Below are 22758 nucleotides of genomic sequence, written 5' to 3' on the forward strand. Positions count from 1 at the left end.
ACGTATATACAGAAACATGATATAAAATATGTACACACATGTTACATTACTTTATTATATATTCCATTATTTCAGTAATACAAAGAATTCATCTTTTTTTCATCTGTCAACAGTGATAAATTATCATCTGTATATATTTGTCACATTAACAATTCTCATGTGTTATCTCTTGTTAACTACTGGTGCTATCAGTCTCAATTTTATTATCTACAGAACTATCTTCAATTTTATGTAAGGGACTTATTACGAGTAAAGTAACATTCTTCTTTGACGGCATTCGTTGGACACTGCCATTGTTTTTTACAGCATCCTCTATGACTCTTTGCACCTTACCCTATATATTAAGTAAAAAAAACTTGTAATTAGGTGTAATTAATATAATAGAAATATCCTGTGTACTTTTATCTGATAACTCCCTCTTAGTTATTTTGTTCTCAATCAGCCATATATAGAGAAGCAAAAAAAAAGAATTAGGGTTACAAACATCCACAAAAAATTGGTTTTAATTTTTTCATAAAATCATATGTTTTTCTTACCAAAACATTCTTAAATAATTGTGCTTACTACTTGAAATTTCTTCATAAAATTGCAAACTTTTTATGGCAAAAGTTGAATTTTACTTGATTTTATTGATCAATTTACATGATACATATCTGTTTCCTAAAGTGAGACGCTTAATAACTCTAGGAAAAAACATACGGAACTCACCTCGTTGACGCCGTCTAAGGTGATAACGAGTTTAATCTTATGGTTCTTTCTCAATAGTTTCACTACGTTCTTCGCCTTCGTCTGCAGGTCATGTTCGGTGATTTTACTAGATACGTAGAACAGTTTAGTGCTCTTGCTCGACTTCTCCGCGGTCCTGTTGTTGTCCTTAGTGTCCTCCTCTTTCTCCGTGTCTTCAAGGACATCGGTGCTGTTCATCAGCTTGTAAAGCGGCCGCTGTGTTTTGCTTTCAAGGTCGGTGATCTTGACGAGAGTAAGATTACGTCGTTTCGCTAAACGCTGGGCATCCTCTAGCACGGTCACGGTGATCGAGTTGTCTGGTGACACGAGCGTGATTCTCGGTACCGGCTCCGTCTTTGGCCGCGGCTTTTTGGCGTCGTCGCCATTGAGCTCCTCCGATTTCCTGCTGAACGCTCGGCACTGGCTGAATCTCCAAGTGTCACGTGTCACCCGACACCGACTGAAGCTCTGAACGAGATGTACGGCCCTTCGTAAAGCCGGTGACAATTCAGGAACGACCATGGTTCGACCAGGTTTGACAGATCTGTCCAGGTTAGGTTTCTTTCTTTGGCGAACTTAACCTATAATTGTCACGCGCCACGCATCCTAATCTCACTACACTCGTATTTGTCTCGTACGTAGATCGTAGACGTGACTGATGTGACATCCGCGACATTTTTCGCCAAATGTCTGTTACTTCAAACTGCTATCATAGTTGCGGAATGCATCGAGACTTATCGCGACTTAATTGATGCCAATAAACAACAGTTGAGTTAATATGCCAATTGACAAAAAGGATATTTTAACAGAAGCTGAAGTGAACCAGGATGGAAAAGTCTCTTCTTCCTCATCCTCTTTTTCTGTCCTTTGGAGGATAGACAGCACGCTATTGAAGACATTCCTTCTGGTCACTTGTATTAAGATTCTTCTAATTCCTACCTAGTAAGCAAGCTTTCTAAACAATTGTATTTAACAGAATTAGTACATCAGAAAAATATAATTTATTAAAAAATTTTAACAGCAATTTCTGTTAATATATTAATGATTTTATATCTTATATAAAATTGGGGTAAAGAATAATAAACATACATATACATTTTTTTTTAATTTGCAGCCACTCCACTGATTTTGAGGTACATCGCAATTGGCTAGCCATCACACACAGTTTACCTGTTACAGAATGGTATATAAATGCACAGTCTTCCTGGACTCTCGATTATCCGCCTTTATTTGCATGGTTTGAATACTGTCTCAGCCAAGTGGCTGCACTCTTCGACCCAGAGATGCTCAAGGTAGAGAATTTGAATTATGCTTCGCCAGCCACTGTATATTTCCAAAGAGGCACCGTTATATTTACCGACCTAATATTTGCATTTGGGGTACAAGAGTAAGTGTATCTACAAAATTATGAGATGACATTATATTAAATAAATCTTCCTTGAAAAAGGTGTATCTTCTTAGAAAGAAATGGATGAAATTTCTGTAAATCTGTATATATTTGTAGAGAATTGTGTGTAATATGAAATCTAAATCTAATTTTTTTTGTAGAATGAGTAGGACATTTTGCAAATCTTTGAACAGCCACGTAGTTTTCATATTTCTATCGTTATGCAATGTAGGACTACTGATAGTTGACCATATACATTTCCAGTACAATGGTTTCTTGCTTGGTGTTCTGTTGATGTCGATGGCGAATGTCTCAAAGACTGAGGAGCAGGTAAAACCTGCAATGTACTTTGGAATTTACTTTTAGTAAAAAGCAGCTTGTTTCTAGATGTCAGTATTGCTAGGTGCTACATGGTTCGCTATTTTACTCAATTTAAAACATCTATATGTGTACGTGGCCCCAGCGTATATTGTCTGGCTATTAAAATCCTATTGTCTGAACAGTGGAAATTTTTTAAAGCGATTATTTAGTTTGGGACTTGTTGTTCTGACTATTCTAGCAGTATCCTTTGGTCCATTTAGAGTTCAGTTACCACAGGTAATATTTACAGTTAACTTACAGCATACATTTCTTTTATTAATTGAACATTCATTTTTATTAGGTAATTTCACGTTTATTTCCATTTAAAAGAGGTTTAGTACATTCATACTGGGCTGCGAATGGTTGGGCTCTGTATATTGGCACAGAGAAAGTACTGTCTGTGATATGGAAACGCCTGGGATGGTTGAGAGATGTTAAATCTGCAGTAATGACGGGTGGTCTGGTGCAAGAGCAAAACTTCCTTATATTACCCACTCCAACTCCTATTATTACATTTCTTCTGACTTTCGCGGCAATGTTTGTAAGTTTATTCACATAGTGTCTAATGATTTAACATTGCTTTTCTGTATTAAATACATTTAAATATATTAATATAAAACTAATATAATTATTTTAGCCTGCGTTATGGTATCTACTGTGTAAGAGATCCCATAACTCAAAGGACTTTGTTAGGTGCATCGTACTATGCGCTTTAAGTTCATTCATGTTTGGCTGGCATGTGCACGAGAAAGCCATATTAACCGCAATTGTCCCTTTGTGGTAAGTGACTAAATGCATGAATATTTTATTGCTTTACAGAAAAGCATATATTCATTTGGAGCTTAGAAAATAATATGCTTTTATAAATATAATTTTTAGCGTTCTCGCAGCGATATATGCAGAAGACGCACGTATATTTATTATTTTAAGCAGTGCTGGACAAACCGCTCTCTTGCCACTGCTGTATCCCGATAATTTATCTCTGTTAAAATTACTGTTGTCGTTAACGTACATACTTTTGTCGATTTTAGTCCTGACTAATCAGCACGGCAGACATTTGTTGCGATTACACGAATGGCTGTACGTAATATCACTACCGTTAGTTACAATCTACGAAGTAATGTTGCACAAATTGTTACTCGGCGACAAACTGCCGTTTTTACCATTAGCATTTACTTCTATATACTGTGCCATTGGTGTAACTTACTGTTGGATACTGTATTATTACACGTATCTGCAGAATGACACTGTCATTTGTGTCAATGATGGAACAACAGAAGGTAAATTAAATCATCAAAATTTAAAAGCTAAATGATTCTAGGGAATACAAATTACAACAGATTTGTACATATATTTTCGAACAAAATAAAACATTTGTAAATTGTATAAAAATAATCACTCTCGTTATTGTCCAAATTAATCATACTTGTCCGATAATTATAAAATATATATAATATAATATTATATTATAAAAGAGAAAGAGAGAGAATAGTATTTTTAAAAAAGAGTGAATTGGCGCGTTACATCGCGAGATTTTGTATTTTTGGCGCGAATGTGATCGATGTTGGCACTCCTGCGAGAGTGGCACCAAGTGGCACTTCATATCCAAGACCTGTCGCGTGAAGTTGTCCCGTTGTCTCTTTCGTCACGCGTTTTCCCGCGGATTTTGTTAGGACTGTGCGTGGAGTTGGCGATGTGTAAAACGTGTCATTTAACGTGATGTTTGTTTAAATGTCGCGAAGATTGCACATCCCTTGAATCGTAATTCCCCTGGTACGTCTCCGTTGTTCACGTGACAACGCGTTCTCCGTGCAGCTGGTCGAACTGTTCCGGCGAAGTGCCCGATTTTCATCTAGGTTATAGCGACGGGATCGCATCGCACTGACAGATCTATCAGTTGTAACGTTAAAGGAATGCGAACATCGTAATTCCAAAACAGCATAAGCAAGGTAAATTGACGACAGTTCACTAAGCTCCGTCGCCACTCGGCGAGATTGCGCGCAGCCTCATTTTCGATACTTTTGATAAGAATTAAAAAAAAAAACACTGCAGTTATGTACCTTGTTCCAGGTTTAACAAATAAAAAGAATGAACGTTTCGGTGGAAGACAACGATTGTGAGGTAGAAGTGGTCACGCCATCGAAGAAAAAGAAAATGAAACAAGGTACCTTGGTTTTCTCATAATACATTCCATGAATAATATCTGGTTTTTTGTAACTGAACTAATGTACATTTGCACTATAAGTGAAATAGACATGTAGATTTGAAATTTAGTGAAAGCAAAAAATAAAATTTTAGTGCAGTTTAATGCAACAGTAGAGAACAAACCTATAACTTTTGCTCTTACAAAGTATCACGATGCAGATATTTATTGATTACTCTTTGTTTCAGCTCAACTACCATTTCAAATGTTAAGTGCCTCAAAATCACCAAGCAGTTCAGACAACGTTTCTAACAAGAAGAAGAGGAAGATAGTTTCGCCTTCGATAGAATCTAAGAAGTCTAAGGTGATAAAACTTGCAACAAAAGAGAATTTAGTTAGAAGTACACCTGAAAAGGAGAAAGAAGACACGACCGAGAGAAAGCTTAATAGTAGCAATGAGAGTGTTGAAATAATATCAGATGAGAAGAAAGATCTAGAACAAAGTGATCAACAAAAAATCAGGAAAAGTCTGGATAGTACACCTAAAAGGAAAAGTGTAGGAAAAAATAAGAAACTAGACAGATCTCAACAAAAACCTGGTGCCTTAACTAAGTTTCTTAAGAAGACAGACAGGGAAATTGAAGAAAGTGATATTAGGCATGACAATAATTTATCTGAATTAAAAATTAAGGATTGTCAAGATATATCTGTACATAAGAAAGAAAATGAAATCTTTGAATCAGAAATTGATAAGAGTTCAGATGGACAGTTTATTCAATCTGAATTGCAAAATAAGCAAGATAAGCATGTGAATGAAATAGATGATTGTGTTGCTAATAAGGATGCTGCTGATTGTTCTCTTCCAGAATCAGACTGTGATATTACAATTTTATCTTCAGATAACGAGGCTTCAAGTGAGTTGGATAAATCAATATCGAGTATAAATAAAGAAATAACAGAAAATGAAAAGACAACTGATACTTCTGCAATTTCTGTTACTCCAAAAACTAACAAAAATACAGAAAATAAAATTATAAGATTAACACCGAAACAATTGGAAAAAAGAAAAGAAATTACCAGAAAAAAAGAAGAGAGGCTAAAATTAAAAATGGTATGTATATATTATATGTAGAAGAGGTCTACATTTTTAAATTTTTGTTGTTTATGAAATGTATTAAATTATAAATTTGATTATATTACATTTCATTATTATATATTATTTTACTTATATTTTATTTTTTATGTGTTAGGAAAAAGAAAAAAAACGAGAGGAAGAGAAAGCAAATCGGCGAAGAGAAAGAGAAGAGAAACAGAAGGAAAAAGAAGAAAAAGAGAGAATAGAAAAAGAACAAAAAAGAAAGGAAAAGGAATTGAAGGAACTTAGGAAACAAATGGAAATCGAGTAAGAACAATTGTACTATGCATTTTGTTTTATATTTTTATAAAGTTACACTTTTTATAAAAAGTTACCTATTTCTAGACAAAAACAGAAAGAGAAAGAGGCGAAAGAAGAAGAACGGAAAAAACGAGAAGAAGAGAAAAGGAAGAAAGAAGAGGAACGACTGGAAGCTGAACGTAAAAAGCAGAAAGCTGCCTCGAATTTTGCTAGCTTTTTCGTTCCTAAAAAACAGGAAGTTAAATCAGCGGATGGAGAGAATATTGAAGTAAAAAATTTCATGCCTTTTGAAATAAAGGCTGACATGAGAGTTGCGCCGATTTGTCGAAGAAAACTGAATGAACACGATAAATTATTGTTAGATGATATGTGCAACATAGATTTAGATAAAACCGAATTATATCTAGAAAATATTAAAAGAGGAAGAATCATGCCGCGTACTTCTTGTAAAACGTGGCCACTCGAAGCAAAGGACGATGACGTCATACTATTAGGTAAAAGTCATTTCTAATAAAATTACGTTTGTAATATTAATCTTTTGATATAATTTATTAAATGTTTTAATGAATGATTGCAGACGAAGACAATGATGGCAGTTCCAACATAATAACGAATACGCATAATTTGGAGAAGCACCGACCGAAATTATTACAATTCAGTGAGAACCGTCGTCCTCCATACTGGGGTACTTGGCAGAAACGAAGTAGCATTTTGAATCCTCGGCGACCGTTCACAAAAGATAAGGTAAGAATTAATAACGTGATTTCTACACAAATGTTTTTTAAAGGTTTGCAATGTTATTTCGAGAATATTATTAACTACCGAATTATACGTGAGAAAATTGCTATTTATACATAAATATCTGACATTACTAATTATGATTACATTGTTAATTTTTGAAATTTTTAATATTTACAAAAATATTTTATATTGAAGATATTTGAAAAATATAATGAATAGAGTAACGCATTTATTTAATTAATAATTTTATAATTATTATGCACTGAAAAAACTGACTAAATTTTTCAACTTGAGTGTTTCAGTTCAAATATTTACATATTTATATAAATACTTAAACTGAAGATATTTAATTATGAATTGAAAAATTTAATCAAATTAATAATTTTTCTCAATGTATACAATACACTGATAACAATTTTTCATCGAAGTACAATAATTGTCGCCAGTAGGGCGACTAGTCGCATTAATACTAAATTGAATAAATCTTTTATTAAATTTAACATTTTTAATTTATTTCTCGCTAATTTTATTTTTCCGAAATTGAAAAAATTTTTTAACGTCTTCAAAATTTATAAAAATTTCTTATTTTATAAAGTACGATATTTATAATATTGGAGTTCCATTAGAATTAATACTAGTGGTCCTTGAACAGAGATATACATAAGTGTATCAACATATATTTTAAGATTTCAAGGAAGATTAGCCGCCGAAAATATTAAGAATCTAATCTATACTATTAATTTGGCAAAAGTACCTTTCTTTCACACAAAGAATTATTTTAAGTACTTTATTTGTCACTTTATATAGAGATTATTCAATAATGTGGGAATTTAAATTCTTAGTGATAAATTCTTAGTGATAAACTAAATTTATTAATTGGAAAAAAATTCTAAAAGACGCGAGTGTAAGACGAGGGAGTCTTATAATTAGATTTATGACGGTAAAACATTCGTCTTGCCACTGCGTAATCCTCTAGCTCCGTGAAACAACGGGTAGGCATTTTTCCGGTGCACCTTACGATGCTTAGCCAGATGATCGCTGCGCGCGAATCTTTTCGAACACATCTCGCACGAATATGGTTTAATGCCCGAGTGCGATCGTCGGTGCCTCGCCAGCTCATCCGATCGACTGAAACGCCATACGCAACCAGCCCAAGTGCACGCGAATGGTTTTTCGCCGGTGTGTCGTCGTAAATGAGCCTTCAAGTGAGATGCTTTAGCGTACACCTAAAACGAAAAGAAAAATAAATTTTATTTAGTATATATTATATTTATTATATTTAACTTGGATTTGATCTTTAAGATCTTCTTAATAGCCAATCTATAAAATTCTTTATGTCGTTAATCCGTAAAAAATTATAATATAAAAATAATTTTAGTTAAACTGTATTTATCTTGATTTTTTTATGGATTACATGTTAGAATATTTGGCTTAAAGTATTAGGCAATAAATAAATCTTATATCAAGATTACTTTTTGGCACCCTTGGTAGGTACATGGAAAGCATCGATCTTCGGATGCATTTGCTAAACTGCGATTGGTGTAGTCGTGAGTTGCTAATGCGGCAGTAGCTGCTGATGAGATTAGGAGACTGTCATCTAACTGGTTGTTGTTATAATCTGCAACTGAGATGCATGTTAATTGTCTTTATACGTTATACGATACTTTTAATACCCTAATGAATCTTTGACACATATATTATTCCAATTTTCTTCGAATGTATCTTATACCTATCGTATTTGTTCCTAATGTGCTCTCCAACGCTCGTAAATCGATACCGAGCACTAGCAATGGTTCTTCATGTTGTGACGTTTGCGGATTTGGCAGAGATGGTAGATGCAAAAATCCTTCGCATCCTGCGGTACACAGTGGCGTTCGTTCTGGTAGACCGGAATCCCAACTCTTCTCTAGACACCAGTCCAGCTCCGAATCCAATTCACTCAATTCACTTAGTTCGTAACCTATTATTATTCAACACGCATTTTAAGAAAAGTCTAGACTAGGACATTACGTATTTTTCTCTTCCCCCCCCCCCACCACTCTCTCTCGCGTCACATAAAATCTAAAATTTTTCCTAATGAAAGTCTAAGCAAATTTCTTTATGACAAACGGAAATAATGTCGTATTATGCTAAAGTTAATTGTATTATTGTTTTCTGTCCTAAATTATTGCCATATATTTATGTATGAAAAGATGGAGTACCTGAAGACGTAGGTGTATTGGTGGCCGACCAGTCGTTCCAGGACGATTGCGGAGAACTAGTTAAATCGGTATAGCAATCTGTCAGATTTGTCATGTTTAACTGGCTGTCGAATATTCCAAAATCGTCGCTCAACGGAGTCGTACACGAGACTTCATAGTCGCTGAGTAGATTTGTCTTAGCCGGGGAAAATAGCTGTCTCTCGGTGCTGAAGTCCATCGTCAGGCCAAGGGCGGAGAAAAGTTCATCCGTCATCTGCAGATGACAATAATTAGATGTTTTTTTTTCTCTACATTGAAAAATGAGTTTAGCGTAACAGCCACATATAATAATACCAATTAAATATTTAATTAATATAACTAAAAATTTAATTGACATTCTATTTGGTGACTATTGCAAATTCTTTTTTTCAGTGTAAGTCTGAACTTAATATGTATCGATACGTAAATAAACGTGACTCTCGTTTGAAAGACAGTTCTTATAGAAAAACTTGTGCCAATATTCCATTCTTGGACAGATGATTGTACGGAATATTATTTCTAAAGATGGATATGCAGTATTCAAGTATGATACTATCAAATGTAAAATATTGGTCATAGATACGCGGTTAAATACGACATTTGCGCATTGTTGTACTCACATCGTAGGTTGCAGCTTCCTCGATCATGATGCCGAAAGAAATTATCAGAAAAACAGTCTTTTCGTAATTAGCGAACAACAATCACGCGCAACAATAACTTTCAAGGTAACGATTATATCTGATATTTACATGATAGTTGTCAAGATGACGCAGCCATGTTTCACGATATTGACATGATAATCTGTTCATCGATCATCACGATAGATTCATGTGGCAAAGGCAGACTTCTGTATTCTCAATATAGTTAGCACGATAAATCAGCTAACAACGGTTTTGTACTAATGATCTAAATGATCATAATCACGATTTTGTGTGATTTGCCTCGTTGACAATATTGACGTCGTACAACGTCATTAACATTACAAGAGAGCTCTACAATGTGTTTGTAATTCTTTTTATGGTCAACTTTGAGACCTTCAAAATGCGGAGTTACAGCAACAGAAACCGACAACAGAACGTCGTGGCGAGATACACGTTTGAAACCTCGCGCGTGTCCGAATGTCGCTAGGGAGGAGATACACGAAATCGGAAAAGCCGATCCGCCCGTCACGACTGATCGGTAGTCGTGTCGAGACTGCAACTGGTGGTCGAAACCTCCGGGCGGGAAAGACGTCGACGAGAGCGTGTGACGAGAGAGCATGTGGTGCACGGCTCCCCTGAGATAAGGATGCTAGCCTGTGCCACCCGGCGCCGTCACCGTGTCGATCCCCAGGGACCACGCGATCGCGTACGTCGCCGGCTTGCCAGAACGCCGAGAGAAAACGCCGGTATCACCATTCTCATAGGCGATTCGTCGTTGGTTTATCATCTCCTGGCCCGCGTTAGGGAGGGCATAATATTTTATTTGTTGTATGACAAATTTTTTATATTGTAGTTAAAAAATTAATTGGCTAAGAGATATATACAGAATTCTAGAGGTTTGAGAACTCTATTGTATATATTGTAATCAATAAACGCAATTGAAAAATTTGTTTTTGTGCGATAAATGAAATATCAGCCTTAGGGATGAGACTAGTGCTCTTAATTTTTCGGAAAAATTGAAGGAAAAAAGCTGGTTTTTTTGTACCATTTTTTGTTACAAATAAAATACAGTTGTATTATCCTTGTATTATCCTTGCATAGAAACCTCTGTTTGTAAATTTTTCTTTTCTGTTCTGTTTGTAACACAGACACACAACTTCCTAATACAATTTTGACATATGTACATGAACGAAACTATCATTTTTTTATTTAATAATAAAGTTACACATTACCAGTACCATTTAATTGGCTTATTAACATTTAGCACTTTATAAAAAGAAATTTATTTATAAACTAATAAAGGTCCCATTAATAATTATGACGCAATGGATGGATTTTATTGATAAATTACTTAATAGAGCTCTTAAATGTAAAAAAAATCTTAAAATTATTGAGGTGATACAATAAGGTGATATCATCTTAAAACAAAAAGATTCAGAAAAAAGATATAGCAAGGAAAAAAATAGACGCATTAATCATCTTTGAAAGTTGAGATAAGGAAAGAAAAGAAGATAAAAAATATCAATTTGGAAAAGTCAAATTCTTTGGAGATTTTACGAAAAGGATAAATAGTGTTATTAGAACTAGTCTGAAATGTTAGTTTCAAATAGACATCTACGTACATAAAATATCAATAATTAATTCATCATTTAGAACTATTGATGTTAGTAAAACAAAGTTAATATTTTTCAGATTCCCAAATTTCGAGCACTAGATTTAATTTCTCTCATCGAAATTTTAACTTCCGAATTCTGTGGTACCTAATGAGAGTTAGGAAAACAATTTTTTTAATGTTAAGTTAAGAGATTGTTTTTACGATCATCACTCGAGTCTCATGAAGCAAAACCAGCTGTCGAAATTGGCTCGCGACTCATAATTGATACACATCGAACTCGATTCCATCCCTACCAATCGGGCAGTCAGCTCGTTTATTTACGGTCCCTTGAGATGCAAATTAATCGGGCAGCGTGCCGGATAATCGCGATGCTCGGATGCTAGCTATCAGTGCCGATTTTGCCGGACGAATCGCGTCGCGTTGCCGCGCGGATTCGGGAGAGAAGAAAAGAGAAAGAGCACCCTCTCTCCTCGTCTTCGGGGATGTCTCGAGGATGCCGTCGCTGTGTCGTGCACGTGGCTGCCAGATATATTGACGATTTTGATTCATGATGTAATGCAAGGAGAGCAGGCTGAGTCGATTCCAATTGGTCGCACATATATGCACAGAAAATATTTTGGAATATCACTGCACAGGTTAAGGAAACTTTCCAAATTAAACAGCTTTACTAGATGACAAATTATTGGATATCTCCCTCAAGTCATCATATATTCAAGAATTTCTTCTTACATTGAAATATTGACAAAAAAAATATTTTTTTGTAGATTTTTGTGGACTTTTGCGATCTCTCATCATATTTCTAGTATGCATTTTTCTATAATTTACATAGGTATACAAGACCTATAGTTCAATGCCGATTCTGAACGTCAAATTAGAGAGGTTCTCACGGCAAGTTATTTTCGGTGGTTTTGCCTTCCGAGAAATAGCGATTGAATAAAAATCAAATGATTTTGATTGAAGTTTGAACTCGGATTTCCGGCACAGTAAGCAGACGCATAACCCACTGCGCCACGATTGCTACAAGGACTTTTCTAGTAACTATATATTAATATGCAGTAAAAATATTTTTATTCTTTTGAGAATGTTTGTGTATAATCTTTTGTATATAAAAAAATCATACAATGAAAGAAAAATTAATTGTTAATAAGAAATGTCATCAGAACGATAGAGCGTCCAAATTTATATCGGTTGTTTTTCAATTGCGAAAATTTGTCGGTGGTATCGGTCATGAGCCGTTGACCCGTATGAAATATTTCCGAATTACATTACTATCGAGAAGGAAAAGAAACGAAGACCGAAGCGCGTGAGTCGATGATTTCGCACGCAACGCGTTGTGTTTCGCAGATGGCTTTGACCTAGAACGCGACACCGGGACCCGATAAAGGTGTCTCACCCGAGAGACATCGCCATTAGGAGTTCGATTGCTTGTTTATCGGTGCGTGGTTGACCTTAGATATACAACGTTGCACATATTGCCGTTTATTTGGTGATTCGGGCTTGAAAACGCGGTTGATCTGAAAATAACACCACATAGATGAGATTAATTCGGCTATAAGATTCTTCAGAGAGAGCTCCGTTTATCTCTTGTTCTTTCAATTCGTCCCACGATCAATCTCGATTGTGAAGACTTTAAAGAAAGTAAAAATGTGAATCTATACGATTTGCAAATAATCTGCTTCCAACGTTCTATACTTTAATATGATATTCTACAAAAATTTATAGAAATAGGGGAATTTTTAAAAGTTATTAAGAATTATATTGATATTTTAATCTATTGTATATCCGTTGACTCTTACGGTACGATATATGTCATGGTACTTCAAAAATTCATATCTCTTACAAAAATAAATATAATACGATCTGTTTGAGCTTTTAAAGATTAAGAATATGACTTTTTACAAGAACATCAACACTCTTGAATTTCTCTATCTAATCACAAAAATTAAAACATCTTTGTGAGTTTTCCTTTGTATGCCTACGTAAAATAGGATAAAAGTGAAAAATACATATTTTTCAAACAATTAAGGTAACCACATTCTTTCGAGGTTTATTTTAAAGATGAACTATATAAAAAAATTGCTATTTAATTTTAAAATGGTGGATGCAATGTGGCGGATTAAAATACGTACTAAGTTTTGTTGTATTTGAATAACAATTATTTTATTCCGCCATTATAAATTTTAAAATTTTTATTACATTATCAAATTTTAAAAACCTTTAGCCAGATGTGAATTAGATGCTAATTATTTTAATGCTAATTTATAATTAGAAAAAAGTCAGGCTTGAAAAGGTTAATGCAGTTTATTACTATAACAGTTTAGTTAAATTCAAGCCACTATGCTAGAAAGAAGTATATTATTTCATAATCTTTATATCCTTAAATGTAGTCAGTGTTCTCTAAGACACGATGGGACGTAAGGCACTCTGTCTAAAATATTAAATACGCTGTAAACGGTCTTAGGGATTAAATATTCTTGTATGTTGCGGCGTCTTCCCGCTGCATCCCAAAGAGATGATAAATGCTTCGACGCTATCTTTACGTCAATCTTGAGATTATACGATTAGCGGTGTCAGTGGTAATTTTTCATAGTTGTAATTCTCTCTAAAGCATCATCTCACAACTATGGTTTTGTTTTACAAACTAATTGCATTAATCGTTACGAGTGCGTAGAAAGGGATGTAAAAACGTTTGTTTTTCGTGCAAGAACGTTATTGTGACGCATATAAGACGAGCAATATTATATTTCTGTAAAGAAATCAATATTCAACTTGTAATCTGCGCTGCTTTTTTTTATTTTCACGAGAATTCGGCGTCTGTTGGCGATATTCGGTTTTTAGATTGGGAAAGCGGCGCTAAAAGGTATAGTTATCGTGGTTTACGTGGTGCGTTATGAAAAACAGACCACGACTTTCTCTCTCTCTCAGTGACGACATAGTGATCCATCAGTGGCACGTTTATCTGGCGGATTCATTTTATTATCTGGCGACCGCGAGCGATCCGATATATCTTCGCGAGCGCTCGGATCCGTTGCACTCGCATCCGTTTCGAGGATGAAGTCGTGGGAGAGAGAGAGAGAGAGAGAGAAAGCGGGAAAGAGCGAGAAAACAAAATTATATTTTTCTCTGAAAGAAATGCTGCTTGCACTTTAAAGTTACGTTATTATGTTACACGTAATTTTAAAGTATTGTTACAGCAGCAAAGATACGAGGCCACGTAAGAGCTAAAAAACATCCAAAGATACAAAGCGCGCCTGAAGGATGGAGATATTTTTTACAAGCTTCTTTTTAATATCTTAGTTTGATTTTTATTAGAAAATGCAATAATCAAGTTTTATATTTTTAATAATGTTTTAAATGACATAAAAAATATTGTACATCTATGGCATAAGTAGTAACGTAAGAATACGCAGAATAATGAAGTAACTAATGATAAAAAACACGGTTAATTAAAGACTAGTAAAAAAAGGAATGGCGATACTCCAGAGAGGATAGAGATACCCGCAGTCATATCGACATCTAATCCGCTGGCACACGCGGATATCGGATTGATTTCGTATTTTATTGTGTCCAGAGGAACGATATCTCACACTGACGTTCGTATATGCTACGTAATATTCCACGAACATCGCGCTTTTGCAACTCACGTGCGCAGCTTTAACCCTTTCAGTACCCGTGCGCCATATATCAGGTATCAATTTTCATCGGCTGCCGTATACCGCATCGCAGGTTCTTGTCAGGCAGCTTGATTTGATTCTCTCCGAAAGTTGGATCGAAACCAACTTAAAATATGCTTCCTTTAGCTGCACTTTTTTGTGAATCTTTTTCTCTGGGAAAGATCTCCTGTTCCTTTGTTCGAATTGAGAATTTGAAAATTGCGTCAAACATGTCATAATTTTTTCCCAAGATTGTTAAATCTTTCCATTAAGATTGCGTTTGAACGAACTTTATTGTCATTTGTATAAAACATCTGAAACGCATGAAAAAAGATTTGCGTTACACGTCTTATATTGCAGATGATACGCATGTGCACTCAAAAGTGCCATATGCTTCTTAACGTGTATATTGTAATTAATATCAGCGGACGATTGGCAATAGTCCGCTTTGCGCGAAATTTATGCGTTCGGCGATAACGCGCGCGTTTATCGCACGAGAGACACATTTTAGATCCTGCGTCATTATAAGCAGCGCGAAACGCTGTTGTGCGTATGTCATCTCATTTAGGAAATCAAAAACTATCGTGCTTATTAATGCGCTTATTAAGCGATTCGCCACGTTTCATAGGAAATAGTGACTGATAATTCCGGCTGCTTGACGTCAGTTGGAATATTTTTGTGCACGGGAATAAATTTAGGATGTTTTCAAATTTTTTACGAGCTGTATATATAAATCGATTTTTTTAAGTGACATCGATGCGTCCTCTAACGTCTTTTCCTTTTTACAACGTTTGGGCCATCAAACTGCAATTTTACAAGTGAGCAACATGAATCTGAATCTCACGTTGGAATTGTAGAGGGCAATCATCGTTTTACAACGGTGACAGTTCACGTGGAAACAGTGCTCTCCAATTTCCATGCAGAGCGGACGCCGACGTCACGCTAACTCGATAATGAAGTGCAGGAGGTCCAACAATATTCCACGAATATTCGGGGGAAATAAATCAGTTCGATTGCCGGGCCTAATCTACTGTATCCACGACGAGGAGCACCGGTCGTAATCTTAATGGGGCATAAAACAGCCATTACAGATGGCCCGCCGGGCGACAACACGCTGTAAATAATGTTGCGACGCTTCGCGGCATGCATCGGCGGCGCAACGTTAAGCGCATCCATCGCACCCTCGGGCCGATAACTGCGCTTTTCTTTTCTTGTGCGCGTGTTACAACCTTTCGGTTTTGCGCGTGTGTACGTCTGTGCGTGCGTGCGTGCGTACGCGCGCGGAGGTTGCCTTCGGTGGTGCAGGAGATCTGTTCTCAATTCTTCACGCCTCTAATCAGAGTGACTGTGACACCGAATCAATTTCAATGGTAAAAATGAATGCTGATTGTAAAGTCAGTGAGAAATGTGGGCGGTCTAGTCTATAACCCGTGCTAGTAATTGTTTAATAATAATTTTGAATTGCACGAAATGGAAAAATATTACAATGCTCAGTCACGCAATTCTAATTTTTATCCAAAAGAGTCTCGAGTGTTGTGCAATTTGCACATAAATTGATTCTATCAATCTTTTTTCAGCTTTAATTTAATGTGCCATTTTACTTTATTTATTTTATTATAAAAATATATATGTGTATACATATATATATATATTATATTGACGTATTGATTGTATTGAATAAATTATGTTAATTATTTCTATCTTGATTTTTTAATTTTTTAATGTTAAACAGTTCCAATAATCCCTTCAATTCAAGGTTTTGTTAAAATAAAATACTTCGTTGTTTTGTTTCATATCACTTGTAATTAAAAAATATTATCAATACCCTTCTCACCCGAGAGTCTTGTGAAATCGGCCTAAAATGATTAAAAAATCCGCAGTTGAAAAGAAATATGGTTTGCGATCTGGGACACCTTGTATTCCTGATAATAAATTACACGCTACGAGACATCATACGTACCTTCGTATTGCTGCCAAAAGCTGCTTGAGCATACACTCTTTTTCCTTCTCCTTTGTTTTTGTTTATTAGCGATGAACCGGCGATTGTTTTTGTGTTACTTGCCTCGGCGACGAGTGTATCAATCGCCCGTGAGATTACGTTTCTCCCCGATAATAAATTAATGTCTCGAGAAGAGTCTTGTAATTGATGCTCACGTAGGGATGAAATCGACGTTGATTTATCGAACAAAGAATATCTCGCGCCGCGGCGCAAAGAGAAAAGTGGGTGAGAGAGAGAGAAAGAGAGAGAGAATTTATCGACTTTTCGGCGCACTACCGCTATGCGTTTTATTATCGTTTCGAACTAATTGATTTCCCGGAAATTTGAGCGTTTTGTTGAGTGCACCACGACTGTTGTTGCTCAAAAGAAATAACTATAATGCGCATTTGAAACGTTTTGTCTTAACCCAAAATGTTGCACACAACGTAAATAAGAATAAAAAGTATCATAAAAATACTCTAAAATAGCTACTCAACAAGTTACTCTTTGCGAACGCAAGGATGAAAATAGCTACTTAACAAGCTACCAAGGTGCACGCGAATAACGAGTGGAATATTGCACATTTCAATACATCACCGAGTGTGAAAATATGCCGATGTAATTCCGCGGAACATCTTCATACTTCTCGCGATGATAATCACATCACTCAAGGACCGGTATTTCAATTGGAAAAAGCAATTTCGCGCATTACGATTTTTGTATGGATATCTTAGTCTTTTTTGTACCAGTGGTTACGCAAAAACAATTGGGCAGCATTTATTAACACTTCACCGAGGCCGCCACGAAAAAAATGAACGTTGAGAGACTTAAATCTACATTTTGATAGAACGTTGAGCGACCGACTACAGCTTCGCAACTAAGAGAATCGGGAATGCGTACGGGCCAGCACGTCGGAGATGATTGCAAAGCCGAGATATCGCTCGTCGAGGAAGTCGCTTTGATACCGACGTCCTGCTTGCTCACGACGAACTGAGATTTGGTCGTGACCGAAATTAAGATAAACTAGTCGATGACAATGCGTGAAAAACTACGATAGCATGAGAATATGACAGTTGAATTGTCTAAATTAATTGAAAGCATTCATGCGAATGGCAATTATTTATAAACATGTTAATTAACAATATGAAAAAAATGGATCCGTTGAAATAGGTACAGGAAAGATATTTTATTTTTCAGAAATGGTTCGATTATGAAGTTGATTCCGATGACGAATGGGAAGAAGAAGAACCTGGCGAATCTCTCAAGGGATCAGATGATGAAAAGGATGAGGAAAATCCAGAAGAAAATGAATACGACGTTGACAACGAATTTATGGTTCCTCACGGGTAAGTAATAAATAAGTTTATTAAGTAGCTATATATCGAAATTATGAATTTTTATTAAACTCACTAAATTTACAAGTGAGATATATTGAAGTTATCAATACACAATCTTTTTCTATAAATTATATTAAATTGATTTTCTACAAAAGAATTGTCTTATAAGAATGGAAATTATTATTTTAGAAGTAGGATGATAAGAACTCATCACGATATCAGGAAATTAAATCAAAGCGATTAATTTCATTATTTTTAATCTATTACACGTATGTGTAATCTATTACATATGTTGAATACAATCTTAAAATTATATAAATTCCGATAAATTTTTTATATTCGTATTTTAGCTTTTGCACATTTATGTGAATTTTTTCATAAATTAAATGAAAAAATATTTTGTAATTTAGTTATCTCTCCGATGAAGAAGCCCAAGCTGACGAAGAAGAAATGGAGGATATGGTAAGTATATTATAAAGAGAAAATTGAGATAATTATTTTATTACAGTACATAAAATTTTTATTTTGAAATATAGATCAGTATAAAGCATATGTTTCTGTTATAGTCACCACAAACACAGAAAATGAAATTAAAAATATTAGGAGAACAATTTGAAGCCGAAAGAAACGCGAAAACATATAGACTTAAGCCAAAAATAATTGGATGCATCTGGCAAGGATCTGACAATTCATTTCCGGAATCTGGTGAGTATATTTTATATATTACCAAATACATTATTTAAAAAATATATACATATAAAACTAATTTTATTGAATTCTCTACCATTACAATTATTCATAATTACATATTTAAACTTATTTCAGTTCCCCCGAAGGTCAAAGAATTCTTGTTAGCACGACAAGCTTGGGTCAACAATATACCAATAATATTTCCGTCGACATTACGGGAAGAGAATAGTTCGGTTAATGCTGATTGCAAGACACCTACTCATCAACAATCCGTAAGAGGTGCGAAAAAGACCAAGTTTCCTGACGAGGCTTTGCCCGATCTGATTCGATTAGTACATGGGAATAGGTATGGCAGACATGGTCTTATGAGAGAGTTTATGACATTCTGGAGTAAAAAAAGCGGGAGCCAATTGTCAAAGGTTAGCATATTGTCAAAGATCAATGAAATCGCTGATAGAATAGCGTGTCCCGAAGAGGGACCGATGCATCTTAAATCCTGCTGGTATGTCCCGAAAGATATCCGAAAGCAGTATTTCCCCGATGTTGAACTGTCGTTACCGAATTGTTGGGAATATATTTTAACGCCGAAAAGTCGGAAAATTGACACTGAAAACATTGTAGTCGATAAGACTATGGAGAAAGAGAAAGAGGAAAAAGATAAAGAAAAAGAGAAGAAACACATATCACTTATTACTCAGTTCACTAAAAAAATTACACAGGAGGAGATGCAGAAACAACTGGCGAAATCTGATCAAGAAGAGATGAAGAAAAAGTCAATAGCGACACCTGATCTAAAGGAGATGAAGAAACAATTGACAGCGAAATCGGATCAAGAGGAGACGAAGAAACAAATGGCAACAAAACCCGACCAGGAAGAGACCAAGAAACAATTGGCATCGAAATCCAAGGTTTCCGTTTTACCGAAATTACCTCCGTTACAAAGACCTCCTAAACGAGCGACTTTAATCTCCGTAGGTAGGGGGGAACAATTTCCGGAAAGCTCTCGACAGAATATGTTAGCCAAATTCGTTGGTCTTGATAAGAAGAAGAAAGAGCAACCATTGAGTAACAAAACAAAGGTTGATTCAGACGAAGTTATATTCGTAGAAAGTAATGATGAATAAAACGAATTGAGAGAGAGAGAGAGAGAGAGAGAGAGAGAGAGAGAGAGAGAGAGAAAGTTAAAATCAAGGAACGAGCCGTAAAATTTTTTCGATAAATAGCGAGAAAGAAACTTCGAAAGCAAATATAATTGTCGACGATTGTCATATAGAATTATATCAAACGATTGATTTGAAAAATAAAGTGGAAATGGTGAAAAAATAATAGATAACTAGATAAATTATATAAACAATTGCAAGCAAAGAATATTACAACTGTATAGAATAATTCGATTAAGAACAGCACAAAATATGAATAGAAAATGAAAAACATTATGTTCTGTTCACGTTAATGCGTTCCATTTATCATTCTATGCAGAAAGGCGTCTAATTGATTATTGATGTATTAATGATATACAATGAATTAATTAATTAATACTCTTTTACAAGTGTACAAAGCTTTAACAAATAGTTTTTATTATTAACGTTTCGTAATTGAACATCACGCAGTTATTTTGTAAAATAAAATGTTTATCATAAAATAGTATAAAAATAGACATAATATTTTGAAATAATAATCTTATATTATAAATGCATTAAGTATTCTACGTAGACAATATTTTAACCACATGAATATTCCATTAATTAAATGAAATGCTTTTCATTAACAAATTTAATTTCTGTAGGAACAATAATCAATCGTTGAAAATTTATAAGTTTTAAAACGGTTTCAAATATTCATAAACTGATATTAAGGAAAGGTAAGGACTACATACTAAGATAAGGACTTACCTATCTATAGTCCCATACAGTATATTTTATTGTCGTATATTTTACTTGTTTCGTAAAAATAACAGTTTTAATCGTATCACACGATAACTGTCAAATAATTGTAAATGGATTTAATAGCCTTATGTAAAACACACATAAGTGCCTTTATTCAATTTGATATGTAACTCTATTCTTGTAATTAGCTACAAAATTTCCAAAAAGAAGAAATTTTAGAAATATACATAGACTGCAGCTGAAAGGTGACTCGTTTCCTTTCTAATTCATACTGCACACAGTCGATAACATATAACTATTTTAGATCAAATACTGTTTGTCTAAATTTTAAAGAATGTATATTCTTTAAAAATACGCAACTCAGGATATCCGTTTCAATTATAGAATTAAGCTAGTGCTGAAGTATTCGTAACAGTCGCTATTTTGCTTCGAAAATTGCAGTCAAAGGCCGCAAAAGTTTCGTATTTAATAAACTTGAATGCCATATTGTAGATGCCTGTAAACGATATTGAAATGACACGAGTTCCGTGCATAGAAATATCTTATATTTTACGAAAGCTTTGTTACGTGAGTTAATCCGTTTTTACTAAATAAAATATATTTTATATCAATCGAAGAAAACTTATTCTCTCTTTTTACTACCGCATAGTGAAACGGGTTCACTCGCGGCTTTTACCCAGGAGTTTATTTTACAAAATGAGAGAGAATACTGTTGTCGTAAATACCAGACCCATCTCGGAGTAATCTGCAGTCGCCCTTACCGGTGTTTGCCAGAGTGTATCTTCTTTTTTTCTCTTGAAACGGTTTGAAGGCTTCAATTGACAAATCTGAAATCGGATAGGCGCCGCTGCCGTCGCGGAGAAATCCGTTTTTGGATGCACCTCGAGGAAAGATTCCCTCGCGATTCCGCTCGCGGGGAGAAAGGGAAAAAAAGAGGTAACGCCATTCGGGGAGGAAGTTTTACAGTCGGTAGTTCGGGGGGCCCTTCGTACCTTCGGGGTGTACCGGTCGACTGCGGCATATGGCCGGAATAACGAAAGGGCGCTCGTGATTGCGGTAATTATCGAGTCACGTTACGAGATCCGTGCCGTTAAAATCTGCAGAAAACTGCGAGAGAGGCTGCGGATGGGCACAAGGGGACCGTGCGTAACTCTCGGAAGAGAGAAAAAGTTTTATATGTGAATTACGCTAATTTGCGTGATTGCTTCGTGGCGGCACACGGAGAGACGCCCCGGGGCTCGCGATGCAGTTGCTGCGATTTGCCTGAAAAACGTTATCGTAGGATGATGACGTGTTATAAATACCAATGAAACAGTGCGCGAGTCTCGATTACTAGACCGCAAATGTGGGTAAATAAGAACGTTTGATGATTCAAGAACGACGAAGAGAGAAATGCAAATTTAACGCAGCCATTATTATGAAATTGATTAAACAATAATATTTTTGCAAAAATTGATCTTTATCTTAACATTTGATTTCTGAAATTTCTACGCGTTTTGAACGGATTAATTCCTCACATATAATAGTTACATACTTAAAAGAAGATGAAGTCTATAGAGAGAATTGCAAATGCAAGCGTCAGTATGGTGAACGGAAGGCAACTTGTAAAGAAGACGCAACATTTTGCCTTTCGGAACTGAGGTTTACAATATTAACGGTGCATTCGAGAGGACCATCGCCGGAGAGCATTGTTTAGCGCGGTGCAACGATCGTATATTTATCTACTGTATGTGCAACAAAATTACCGTCCGCCATGTAAAACGATCTCCGGCGAGAGTACACGGCGTAATCATCGGGTTAATTAAAATTACAACTATTTCCATTCCCGCGGGATATCAACGTAGCCACGGCAGTATTACCTCGCTCAAGTGCGGTACGCGCATTGCTCACTCACGCGTGAGTAACATCCGTTATTTATTTGACAAAATGAAGAAAAAAAAAAAATATCCGACGGAAAAGTGCACTTCACGGACACGGCGGGCCATT

General features: G+C 35.4%; 3 protein-coding genes across 7 annotated transcripts; 1 reads left to right on the forward strand and 2 right to left on the reverse strand.

Moving 5' to 3' along the window:
- Nucleotides 1-22: 22 nt before the first annotated feature.
- LOC105830500 (translation initiation factor IF-3) lies at nucleotides 23-1278 on the reverse strand. Its single transcript, XM_012669863.3, has 2 exons — nucleotides 709-1278; nucleotides 23-334 (listed from the first exon to the last, which is right to left on the reverse strand). The coding sequence occupies exons 1-2, from the start codon at nucleotides 1246-1248 to the stop codon at nucleotides 173-175; spliced, it is 702 nt and encodes a 233-aa protein (XP_012525317.2). The 5' UTR covers nucleotides 1249-1278; the 3' UTR covers nucleotides 23-172.
- Nucleotides 1187-22716, forward strand: LOC105830502. The gene is made up of 16 exons (XM_036293836.1): nucleotides 1187-1278; nucleotides 1369-1668; nucleotides 1841-2113; nucleotides 2275-2443; nucleotides 2501-2710; nucleotides 2775-3014; nucleotides 3111-3253; nucleotides 3353-3786; nucleotides 4865-5530; nucleotides 5886-6018; nucleotides 6097-6506; nucleotides 6590-6756; nucleotides 18057-18205; nucleotides 18607-18658; nucleotides 18763-18901; nucleotides 19022-22716. Exons 2-16 carry the CDS (start codon nucleotides 1505-1507, stop codon nucleotides 20008-20010), a joined length of 4338 nt encoding a protein of 1445 aa, XP_036149729.1. The 5' UTR covers nucleotides 1187-1278; nucleotides 1369-1504; the 3' UTR covers nucleotides 20011-22716.
- On the reverse strand, nucleotides 7527-18044 carry LOC105830499 (early growth response protein 2). 5 transcript variants are annotated; one of them, XM_012669862.3, is made up of 5 exons: nucleotides 16842-18044; nucleotides 8955-9207; nucleotides 8483-8713; nucleotides 8226-8377; nucleotides 7527-7979 (listed from the first exon to the last, which is right to left on the reverse strand). In XM_012669862.3, exons 2-5 carry the CDS (start codon nucleotides 9205-9207, stop codon nucleotides 7686-7688), a joined length of 930 nt encoding a protein of 309 aa, XP_012525316.2. In that variant the 5' UTR covers nucleotides 16842-18044; the 3' UTR covers nucleotides 7527-7685. The 5 variants fall into 5 exon arrangements, with proteins under 5 accessions (XP_012525316.2, XP_012525315.2, XP_012525314.2 ...); XM_012669861.3 differs by having other exon boundaries at nucleotides 8226-8371; nucleotides 9593-18044; XM_012669860.3 differs by having other exon boundaries at nucleotides 9593-18044.
- Nucleotides 22717-22758: the final 42 nt, after the last annotated feature.

The sequence above is a fragment of the Monomorium pharaonis genome, chromosome 11 (assembly GCF_013373865.1).
Source record: "Monomorium pharaonis isolate MP-MQ-018 chromosome 11, ASM1337386v2, whole genome shotgun sequence".
In the NCBI taxonomy this organism is placed as follows: Eukaryota; Metazoa; Arthropoda; class Insecta; order Hymenoptera; family Formicidae; genus Monomorium; species Monomorium pharaonis.